The sequence below is a fragment of the Muntiacus reevesi genome, chromosome 2, assembly GCF_963930625.1.
Source record: "Muntiacus reevesi chromosome 2, mMunRee1.1, whole genome shotgun sequence".
NCBI lineage: Eukaryota > Metazoa > Chordata > Mammalia > Artiodactyla > Cervidae > Muntiacus > Muntiacus reevesi.
Genome location: NC_089250.1, coordinates 140,908,954 through 140,921,200, shown reverse-complemented (window position 1 = coordinate 140,921,200; position 12,247 = coordinate 140,908,954). Strand labels below are relative to the sequence as shown.

Sequence of the window (12,247 nt, the reverse complement as noted above, 5' to 3'; positions counted from 1 at the left end):
AGAATTCTCCATTAATTTATATTCTCTTGCTTTTAAAAGATCAAAATCTATGGATGATTCAACCTTCTTAATAGTTTAACAATTTTGACCAAAACAACTTGTTCAAGTTGAACTGTCATCTACGTGGGCTAAGTATTTTTAGAAAAATTAAATCCCACACAGGTTTACAGCTTCTGATAATTCCTACTTATTCTCACTTAATGTGGAAAATTCTAGTTGCTCTTATCTTTATTTATGAATTCACCCTTGTCTATCACCAATAAAATATAACAATCTTTGATGTGTATATGTTATATAAAAATTAAATGGAAGTTCTTTGTCTAAGGAGAAAGGGGTCAAAGGGAACTGTTATCTTTTAGATAAGAATGTTATGTACACTGGTAGCCATAAGCTGTGGGTCTTAAAAGGGCTAACAAGAGGCTATATGGATCTGACTTCCTATATATCTCTATTTTAACATGCCAAAATCTATTTCAGTAAATACTGCACAGTAAAAAGCTATCCATAAAAAATATATGTATACACACATAAATATTGATTGTACAAGTCTGACATGGAGCACAGCCCTACCACTTTAATCATACCTGCTTTTCTTTTGAAAAAGGTATACAGCAAAATTTCAGTACCTCTAAAAAAATTTTTAGAAAACTAATCCATATTATCTCATTGTTTTCACCCTGATGTATCCTCTTTCCAGAATAAAAACATGATCTGGATAGGGTAGCTAACATATTAGGTATTATAAAAATATTACTAAAGATAAATATAAGGTTTCCAATAGGGAAACAATAAGGAAAATTTTAACACACTGATCACTGAACACAGGGCACGTATTAACTAAACCATTTTTACAGATATATTAATTACATTAAACACTCATGGAAAAATCAGCAGCTTAAAGGTTTTTTCCAATAACTATTCCCAAAGATTTATGGACTTCTTAGCCCACCCTAATCAAAGTATCATTTTATTGTGATCAAATAAGTTAAATCAATGCCCATTTATACAAGATAAATTCTGTCAGCTTCCTTACTAGCTGAATGAAAATTCACTTAACACATATGACGAGATTAGTAAGTATTTGTATCATTAATCACGCAATTAAAAAGCCACATTTCAACATGGGCACATGTTCACAAACATTTACGTTCCTCTTGTTTTTTATTCTTAGTGAAGGCAAGGAGCTTCCCATTTTAGTTTGATGGGAATTTCTCTCATTTACCTTTGTCATATCTATTGATATAGTATTAGTCTAAGACAGGTGATGCATTAATTACCAAAATAGTGTACATTTAAAAACCTGTCAAATTGCTCCTTCCTCGTCTCAGCAATTATCTGCTACTCAGCAACTTCCCCTTCCACCACACATTCAAGTACCAAGTCTAAGCCACAGTCAAAAAGTTAGAACTGAAGAGGCATTTGACTAAAATCTAAAACCCCTGAATCTTGACCTCAATCGTCTTTACCCTGTTCACCGCTCTGTCCCCATCTGAGGTCTGTGGGAAGGATATGAACAGAAGAAAAGGCCAGGTACCCACACCCTGTTAATATAAGGTATTTGTTACAAACTTCAAATTGTCCTGTAAACTAAGCTGGTCCATGTGGAAGGCTCACCGACCTTAAGACAGGGGATCACCTGGATATCCTTTGTTGTCTGTCCTCTTCTAAGCCTAGATGAATTACGTTGTAACACAAAATAACATTTTTTACAGTAAATTCACATTTTCAGATGTGGGATTTTCTTTTACCAAGCAAAACACAACCTGTGGACCCTTTTAAAATTAGTTGTTCTTCCCCTTTATATTGGGAGTTTAGGAGAGGGAAAACATGACTGTACCCTCTGAAAATCTCTAAAAAGTCAACTACTAAAAATATATAATAATCATTTCTTAATAACGATAAAATAAACTAATCATAAAACCAAACAATAGTCCAGACTACCTAATATTCAGACTGAAAATGCTCATCGTACAGCAGTCTTCCCAGTAATAATTCTCACGGGAAGTAATACTGATGTTCACATCTTCTAACCCAAAAAGTCAGTCATGATGTGTATCACCACTAACAGAGGTAGAAAACTACTATATAATTTCATACAGCAATTGAAGCAAATTAAGTTAAAAAATCTGCCTATGAAAAAGTTCAGTTCTGTGTTTTACTTTTACCTGAGAAGTTAGGTAACTATTTCAAAAATTAAAATATCATAAAATTATTTCTGTGGATAAGAGGGAAGCATTTACGCTAGGGAAATCCCCCTTATTACTTGAAAGTTATTACTCAGTTTTTACCAAGTTTTTAATGCCCATCTTTAGCACTTTAAGTTTCTAAATTAAGACAATAATATGAAGTAGAAGTTTTCTTAAAAAAAAAAATAAACTTTGAGAGGCAGATATAAGACAGTAACACTATGAACACTAGACATAGAATAGAGTCAGAGAAAATGTCTATATAGAGAAAAGACATCCTTCTCCACTCAAAGCTTGGTTATGTACTATCCAAAACTCAGGCACACGAGAGATTCAAATAATATGGTTTACCACATTATCTGAACTTGAAATATGAACCCTCACTAAAAAAGGCAAAAACATAGATGATCTGGATAGCAAAGTATATCTACATTATACAAAACATCAAAGAACAGTTTTAATAGTTCCTAGAAGAGGATGTTTAAGGAAGATTTTCCTGAGAAACTCTGGTTCGTTCAGATCACTGCTACTATATCCATTATTTCCTTCACAAGGTATGCAACAGATTATCTTCTAACTATTATCAAACTGAGGGTACAATGAGAAAAAAAAGCTTGCAATACTGATGTTGGTCTCATATCCAGAATATACCCTTACAACTCAACAATATAAAGACAAATAACTCAACTTGGTGGCTCAGTGGTAAAAAGAATCTGTCTGCCAATGCAGGAGACTCATGTTTGACGCCTGGGCTGGAAGATCCCCTGGGGCAGAAATTGACAACCCACTCCAGTATTCTTGCCTGGAGAGCAGCATGGCGCAGCATGGACATTCAGGCTATTTCCAATTTGGGGCTTGTTATTAGTTTGCTAGGTCTGCCATAACAAAATACCACAGAACTAGGTGGCTTAAACAACAAAAATGCATTATCTTATAGTTGTGGTGGTTTCCCCACAAAGATAATTACACTGTATTTTCATTTTGATTAAGTTCAAAGTGTTTTCTAAATTCTCTTTCGATTTCTTTGACCATGGGTTATTTAGAAGTATGTTATTTCGTTTTCAAAAATTAGTTTTTCTATAGACCTTTCTGTTGTTGATTTCCAACTTAATTCTATAGTAGTCAGAGAACATGTTGTATGATTTCAGCCCTTTAAATTTCCTGAGACTTGTTTTATGGCCCAGAGTATGATTAGTCTCAGTAAATGTTCCGTGTGCTCCTGAGAAGGTATATTCTGAAGCTGGGATGGATGGAGTCAAACAGTTTCATAGTGTTGCTGAAGTCTGCTAAATTTTTGCTTATTTTCTGTTTACTTAATTATTGAATCTACTTAATTATGTGAAATTAGATAGTAGCAAGCTTCCCTGGTGGCTAAAATGGTAAAGAATCTCCTGCAATGCAAGAGACCTGGGTTTGAACCCTGGGCTGGCAAGATCCTGAAGAGAGGGGAATGGCAAGCCATTTCAGTATTCTTGCCTGGAAAACTCCATGGACAGAGAAGCCTGGCGGGCTATAGTCCCTGTGATAGCAAACAGCCAGACACAACTGAGCAGCTAAACAAGGATCTGAACAGACAGTTCTCCAAAGAATATATACAAATGGCTAAAAAGCACATGAAAAGACATTCAACATCAACTGTCATTAGAGAAACGCAAATCAAAGCCACAAATAGATACCACTGCATACCTACCCACTAGGATGATTATAACCAAAAAGACAACAGCAAATGTTGGCAAGATTATGAAGAAACTGAAATCATCCTATACTGCTGATGGGAATGTAAAGTACTTCAGTTGCTTAAGAAAACAGTCTGGCACTTCCTCAAAGTTACAACAGTTACGTATATGACCCAGCAAGTTCACTCTGAAGTACTTACTGAAAAGAAGTGAAAACGAATGTCCACACAAATATGTTGCTAACGTTCACAGCAGCTTACTCTTAAGAGGCAAAAAGTAGAAACAACTGTCTCACAACTGATGGATATACAAAATATAGTTATGTCCATACAATGCAATAATATTTAACCGTAAAAAGCAAAGAAGTGCTGATATATGCTACGACACGGATGCATTTTGAAAACAAGAAGCCAGACACAAAAAGGCCACATATTATAATATTACATTTATATGAATTGTCTAGAATAGGTAAATAGATTGCCAAGGATTGGGTCATAGTAGAAATGCGAAATGACTTCTAACCAGTATAGAGTTTCAGTTTCTTTTTTTGGATATGAAAGTATTAAGACAATTAGATAGTGATATGTGCACAACCTTCTCAAAAAACTAAAAACCACTGAACTGTACACATTAAGAGTGAATTTTTATAGTACATAAGCTATATCTCAATTTTAAAAAGAAAAAAATTAAATTCAGGGTATGGACCACTGGACTTGGGATACTTCCTGCAAACAAGAGACAGTCAATAAAGTTAGCAAATGGTTCACACTGGGATTATCCCAAAAGCAATGTGCAAGTGTAAGAAACATGAAAAAGATTTTTTAAAGTATTTGCAAATGAAGTAAAGATAATTTGGAGGGTAGTGACTAATAAGTCTTTAACTTGAAACTACAAAAAGTAACAGCTTTGTTTATTCGCATCTACCCAATACCCAGATTCCATTCAGCAGAAGGGTGGACACAAAGGAAATAAGAATCAAAAGAGAAGTTCAGAAGCACACCAAAGCCTCTCTGCTGAGCTTTCTGAGCCAGTCTGCAAAGCAGAGAGGAAAAAAAACTCATTATTTTATATATACCTTTATTTCCTACAGAAAATATTCTTTTACTGTTTCCAAATACCAAATACAACCTATAAAGGATGAAAATTTGCCAATACTAAGTGTACTTTAAGAATGAATATGCCACTGATTTCAGGGAAAGCCAAAAATGAGTTTTGTGCAAAGTACAGCTTCCAAATGAGTGAGCTTACTTAGAAGACACACTGCTGTGAATGACAATATTGTCTCTGCCAAGCTGAGTTAAAAAACAACTAATATTATTGTAGAGTTTTACAATGGAATCCTTAAATAAAGGAAACAATCCTCCCCTGAGCTAAGGAGAGAGGTGTGTTGCACACCCCAACTAGCCTAACAAAGAGACCACTTTTTAACCTGCACTAGAAAATCCAACAATTTATCTCTGCAAACCTATAACCTATACATCCCCTACATAAAACACGGACTGAAGTTTAAACAGATAACTCATTCTAGTCCTTTTATATTTCTGCTTGTTTCACATGACAGGAACGCCTTTTCCATTTTCACCAAAATGAAGAAAAATCCACCATCTTCTTCATGAAGCCTTCCTTCATCATCCCAGGCAATTTTTTTTTTCACTTCGAAATGCCCCCCGGAACTTGCTTGCATCTATCCTATGGCACATTTTGCCTTGCACTGAATCCACTATATTTTGTCTAATGACTGAATAGTTCTTCAAGGTTAAGGCAATTTCCCCAATATTTTTATTTCCTCGCAGTGCCTGATACACAACACATATGCTTAATAAATATTTAAATAAAGTTCGTACTCAACTAACTGCCTTCTGCTCCTAAAAACAGTACTAGTACAAGCAGCTAAGCAATTAGGCAAGTATTCTGAAGAGGCAAGTTCCCACAGACATTAAATACCTAATTGTCACTCTAGAAGAGATTCCATGCCATTCTGTGTAACTCCATAAGGCTAAAAAAATGGCATTATTCAGATGCTTCCTATAACTGCTCCAGCTATAAGCATATTTGAGGGAATCAGAGCAATTTAAAATAACTGTTAAGTCAGAGACTCATCCAGCTATCCTTTTTCCAGCAAGCCAGAGCTAAGCTGAAATAATCACAACTTTGCCTAGATTGGGAAGAGTTTTTTGAGAATATAGCAAGGATGAGGAGCAGCCAAACAATAAGTTACATCACATCACGCAGCAGCGAGAACCTCGATCTTCCCAGAATGGAAGCTCATTCTAGTCCCTGAGGACTCAATAATCAACTGCCTACCAAATATCCATCTTGATCATCATCACTGTCTGAACCTGCTAACTCCAATTCAACTAAAACTTAATAACAGAAATACCAACACCTCCACTTCCACCTCCACAGTCATGACCCTCACCTCTTTCCAAAAAAAAAAAGGGGGGGGGAGTATTAAATTTTGGAAATGAGTGAGAATTCACTTGTAATCCAAAGACTGCTATAAATTAAATATCATTTAGAAAGCAATGACCCTAAAGTATTAAGATAACCAGTCAAGAGAATCAAATAGAGGATTAACTGTTCAGAACCAATCCCATTAAAATAAAAGAGGAATTATTACATTTGCTAGTGACAGAGTTGCCACTGGGATTGTATATAAATAAGGATCACAGCCACCTCTCTTACTCATAGAAAGTTAACACTACAATTTACAAAGAACTGTCTTCTTAAAGACAAAATTACATACAATAAAAGAGAAAATATGAGACCCAACTGATTTTAATTGGGATACCTATCAACTATGTATTACTCCTCAGATTAAAATACTGATCTGCACTCTGGACTCTATATAATCTCCTGAACTTTACTACCTTGAAAGTGGAGATTTAGAGTTTAAAAAATGCTTTTAAGGAAAACTGATAACCAGATTAAAATCCTCCCTCAAAAAATGAATCTAAAATTTGACATTCAACTCAGGTATTTACAGGATTTTATTAGGGAGAAAAATAAAAAATAAAAACACTTTGTCAAGCAGCAGTAACTCACCACCAACACTAAGCAATGACTGATTTAAAAAGGGGGAGGGGGCTGAAGCAAAAAGGAAGAACTCTAAGCAAACAATAAGATAAACAACCATCTAAACCAAAGCAACGGTAATTTAAGAAATCTATAGGGTTATAATTATCTATTTCATAATCTTTTAAAAACTAAAAAGTCCTTCTGAAAAAAAAATCATTAAAAAAGTGAAAAATAAAACAACTAAAAATTCTTCAAAATAATAACAGGATTCTGTATTAACTCACAATTCTGAAAACTCATTAATTTCATGTTTCTCAAAATCTCTACATGCCTTATAAGGTCTCTCATATGACAGTTACAAATAATACATAATTTCCAAAGTGCTAAAGCTGATGCTACATTTTAGGAAATGTAAGATAGACTTCAAAGAATAAAACCAGCAGAGACAGAGCAGAGTAAATGATAACTGATAACCAAAAGGCTGATTCCTGAAGAACAGAGCTTGGATTAGTAGTGGCGAAAATTTATAATATAGCCACAACACAAATTACGCCAAAAAATGGATTTATACCTTCACTACTCACACAAGTATATGTTTTAAAACGTCACTTTTAACCTGTGGACAACCAAAGTGATACCAGATACCTTAGAGCATTGTTGCCTATATTAATTTTGATTACAGTCTAAATCCTAAACAAAATTCACATACATTTTCATAATGAAACGCCGTAGAAATGGAAAGGTTTATATTCTCTAACTAAAAGTTAGCTCATTTTTCACTTGTTTAAAGTTTCAGTTTTGTTTTTCAATCTGTTACAGAAAATACCCCTTGCGGGACGTTGTAAAGGGCATACCCTCCTGTCAAGCCAGAAAGCTCAAACACAAAGACATTGAGCTAACCAAGTGCTGTAATTCTTCCAAACTGAGCTTCTCCACACCCCCCTCCACCCTTCCCCCCAACAGATATGTCTATTAAATCAGTGTCTGTTCTCCCCCTCGCACAACAAAGAGAACTTCTCACCGCATGAAATTGCCGCTGAATGGACACCAGAAAGCAGGATTTGCATAATTCCTTCCAACGAAACCCTGTCGGGAAGGAGGGGATGAGGGGCCCAAGCGAACGGATAGAATCTCCTAGATTCTGTTGGGAAGACCAAGATTATTCCCCACGGTGGGGTGGGGAGGGGTGGGGGGTTCGAATTCTGGGTCTCCCCGAGGACTGGGCGTGGGGGACGGAGAACGACGAGACAGCATTTCCCCACACATCAGCAGCACCGAAGCAAAGATGGGGAAATAACAATGCTGGGGAACAGGAGAGTCAGACACTGGACGCACTGGGGCTAGGGGGCGGCGGGCGGAGCGGAGACACCACACGGGCCACTTACTTTTTGGAGGGGGGTTAAATATATGAGTTAAGCCCTTATGGTCCCGCCGGCCGCCGCACAGAGGGAAACGGGACCTTGGGAGAGAAAAACAGACAAAACACACAGTGTGAGAGGCGCTGCTCCGCCGCCCGGCCCCTCCCGGGGCGACCCCGTCCACGCTCCCTCTGCCCGCGGGGAAAAAGCCACCCGGGGCGGCCCGAGGTCCGGGAGGCGGGCGGCGGACAAGGCGCTCGGCCAGGCGGCGGCTGTGGAAAATCTCCCAGGAGCGGACAAGACCACTGCTCCGGCTTCCCGGTCGCACCCGGTCCCACCCCCCTTCCACCCGCCGCGCACACACCGAACAGAAATACACACACACCGACCCGAGCGTCGAGGATTAACTCCCCGGCCGCTGCCGCCGCCGCCGCCCGCAGAGGAAGTGCAGCCGCTGCCCCCCGCGGCCATGACACCCCACTTGGCTCGGTCAGGCGGACCCGGGGCCTGTGACAGCTCCGGTTCCCTCCGCCCCCATCTCCACCTCACGCCTCGCACACGCCCGAGCGCCGGGCGCCCGCCCGCCCGCCGCCCGTGCACGCGGGGACAGGGGCGCGCGCCGCTGCCGCGCGTGGGGGAGGGGCTGCGTGGGACGCGGAAGGCGCCGGCCAGACCGGAGCAGGAGGCCGAGCCGCAGCACAGCACGCCCCCGGCTCCCGCGCTCGGCTTTGCGGGACCAGCGGCTGCGCCGCTCCCGCTCCAGTGGCAGCGGCGCGGGGCGAGTCTCCACAATAAGCCGGCGGCGGCGCCGGGCCGCCGGGCAGGGAGGGAGAGAGAGGACAGGAGGGGCACGCGCTCCCGCCGGAGAGCCCGCCCCGCGAAGGGCGCGCGAAGGGGAGGGGCCGGAGCGCGCGCTCGGGCCCGAGCCGGGAGAGCCCGCCCGGAGGTCGCGCGCGCCCGCACTCCGGGGGGTGGGGGAGGGGGACGCCCAAGCCAAAGAGGGCGGGCGGGCCGGAGCGGCAATTGCTCTGTCCCGGCTCCCTCCCTCCCTCCTCCGGGGCGGCCGGCAGCGGGGCGGCCCAAGGGCCGAAGGCTGCCGGGAGAGGCTCTCACCTACACAGTGAATGAGCTTGTGGCGCCACGAGTCCAGTTCTTGCCGAAAGCCGCGTCTCTCAACGGAGCATTGCTGCCGCCTACACACCCTCGCCATCTTCTGCCGCCCGCCCGGCCCTGCCTCCGCCGCGGCCCCGCGCACGCCCAGCCGCGTCGCCCGGGGCCGCGCACGCACCCGCGGCCCGGGCGTCGCGCCTCCCGCCGGGGGCGGCGCGGGGGCAGGGCCGGCCTCACCTCGCGGTGGCCCCGACGCGGACCCGAGGGCGGCTTGGGCGCGCGCCCTTCCCGCACACAGCGCCGCGCGACCCTCCTTTGCGGTGCTTGCTTCTCTGCCGTCTCCAGCTTCCCACGTCCGGAGCTCGGCCCCACGAGCCTCGCGCCGCCGCCGCGCCGTCCCCCAAGGCCACGGCTGTCCCTGCTTTTCCCTTCCCGGTGCTTTTTGTTTCTTAAGTCAACCCTGTTTATCATTTTCAACCTGCCTGTCGCCCGACACCAACTGTTGCAAGTTCTGTGTAACTGCTTCTCTGAACTTCTAGGTCGAAACTGCTCCTCCAAGGAGCCTGTTTAAGAAGCTGAATTAAGAATAAATGCCCGGATGCCCGTGGAGGCACTGAGCCCTAAAGTTTCCAAAGGTGAGAAGCATGCATTTTATTAGGTTATTGAAAAGCAGCCGGCATTCGTAAACCCAGTAAAAAATTGGAATCAAACGTCTTAAATTTTGAAAACTATCAGCAAGGCTGATCACGGGCAAAATTCTAAAGTTGGTACATTCAGAACCTCTCCTGTGTTGTATGGAAGGGATTTTTAAAAATCGTGCTAAAGTGAGACTATTCCGAAAGAAGACTTAACGATATTTAGAGCAGAGTGTTGGGAAATGGCTTAATATTTCAGCAAAGGACTCAAAGAGAAATATTTTCGATGGCAAAGGGAATTTGCAGCTGAAAACCTGGAATAATTAAAGCACCGTGTTCAGCGCACAAACTATTCCACTTAAACACGATGCAGATCTTAATTACTGGACTGTTACTTAGGAGAGAGAGAAAAAAGATGAAAAGGGAAAGAAAAATATAGGGGCAGGAGGAGGGGGGAGCAGAATGCAGAATCAAAAGGAAAAATAGTAAAGATCTCCCTTTACCAATAGGCCCAGTACCCTAGGATTCGGACCTCTTCCCTACCTTTGGAGTTTAAGATTAAGGATGGTGCATTCCTACTTTTAGATATTTAGATTTAAGTTTGAAGACTTGATTTTAATTACTGTAGGAGGTAACACAAAGTCGTTAAATACTTGACATCAAGCATCCCATTGGTGTATTGATTTTTACATTTCAAAGGCTATGGTCCTGATTCTCTGAACCAGGCACTTTTGGAGTGGTGTGTCCAAAGAGTTGGACTGGATGGGTCTCTTGAGTAGGAAGGGTTTGAAATGTATGAATAGAAGGGTACCTTCAGCACCCCCAAGTTTAAAACCATTGATTTTCCTACAATTCTCGAAAGTCCGGAATACTTCATTGACTTAAAAGTACGTCAACAGAACATGAACAAACTATTACGTCAGGACGTCTTCTGTGTACATGAAACTATTCTGAGTGATGAGAGGACAAGACAGATGCAAGATAAAAGAGCTGTGGACAGCCGTCTTGAACGTGTGTAATGGCAAGACACCTTGTATCGCCAACCTGAAACTTCCTGTCGTCACCGCTAGGTGGTGGATTTGTCTTCTGTAGCTTTTAACCAAGTTTCTATGGTTTCTGGAAGTATGTTTCAAAGTTTGAAATAAATGAACAACATGCAAGTCTAAAATGAGTTAATAATTAATATATTTTCCAATTACCCCATATGAGTTGTTTAAAAATCATCAAGTCAAGGGTATTACTTTCGCAACACAATCTCTTTAAGAGCCTGACATACAAATTTAAGAGGATCCTAGAGACTTCAGAGATCAACTCTAATATGAGAAACAGATTCTGTAATTTGAGGTATGAAGTTGGAAGCCCAAATGAGTAACATTTGCTCCTCAATCCCCCCAACCCTTGGCAACAACTAATTTACTTTCTGTCTCTGAATTTTCTTACTGTAGGTATTTCACATAAATGGACTCATTCAATTTGTGGTATTCTGTGACTGGTTGCTTTCACTGAACACAGTATTTTCAAGGTTCATTCATGATGTAACAGTTATCAATATCTATTTCCTTTTTATTGCCAAGCAGTATTTCATCCTATGGCTATACTATTTTTTTCTATCCATTCCAGTTGATGGATAAATTTTGATTGTTTTCACTTTGGAGGTCTGTCCCAACAATATCTTTTTTCCCTTTCTAATCCAAAATCCCATGTAGGAAATTATGTTGAATTTAATTGTCATGTATTTTAGTCTTGAATCTGGAAAAATTTCTCAGTCTTGCCTTATTTTTCATGACCTTGACGGTTTAAAAAGAACAGGCTTTTCATTCCATAGGATGACCCTCAACTAGATCCCTTGTGGTTCCTCAGACTAGACTCAGGCCATACATTTGACAAGAGAAACATAGAAAGGAGGCTGGGCTTTTCTTTGCACCTTTCTGGGGACTCATGATGTCATGATATCAGCTGTGATAAGAACTTTACTCATCTGGTCATGTGGTCTCCTCTACCATAAAATCACATTATTTCCTTTATACATGGTAAATATTTTGTGGAGAGATATTCTGCTAATATTATGCTAATATTCTGTTCCTCACTTCACCTGCCAGTCTTACATTCATTAATTCCTGCCTGAATCACTTATCACAATGATGATCAAATGATGATTTTCTTACTCCATCATTTCCTCTGTATTTAGCAGTTAACTTTCTAATGTAAAGAAGAGTTTTCCTTTCTATTCATTCATTCAGTCATTCATTCACTTATTTATTTCA

General features: G+C 41.0%; 1 protein-coding gene across 11 annotated transcripts in view; it reads right to left on the bottom strand.

Moving 5' to 3' along the window:
- LCOR (ligand dependent nuclear receptor corepressor) overlaps positions 1-9,485 on the bottom strand; it is a 129,179-nt gene extending 119,694 nt beyond the window's left edge. For 2 of the 11 annotated variants that reach the window (XM_065923000.1, XM_065922994.1), the window contains exons 1-2: positions 9,352-9,480; positions 8,266-8,339 (exon numbers count right to left, since the gene is read on the bottom strand). Coding sequence is in view for 4 of the 11 variants with exons in the window: in XM_065922991.1 (XP_065779063.1) it covers positions 8,266-8,339; positions 8,624-8,709 (160 nt within the window). In the remaining 7 variants the exon portion in view is untranslated. Of the gene's footprint in view, positions 1-7,901; positions 7,965-8,265; positions 8,340-8,623; positions 8,798-9,351 lie in introns of those variants that run through there. The other 9 variants (XM_065922991.1, XM_065923004.1, XM_065923001.1 and 6 more) reach the window with 7 other exon arrangements.
- Between the last annotated feature and the right edge of the window lie 2,762 nt (positions 9,486-12,247).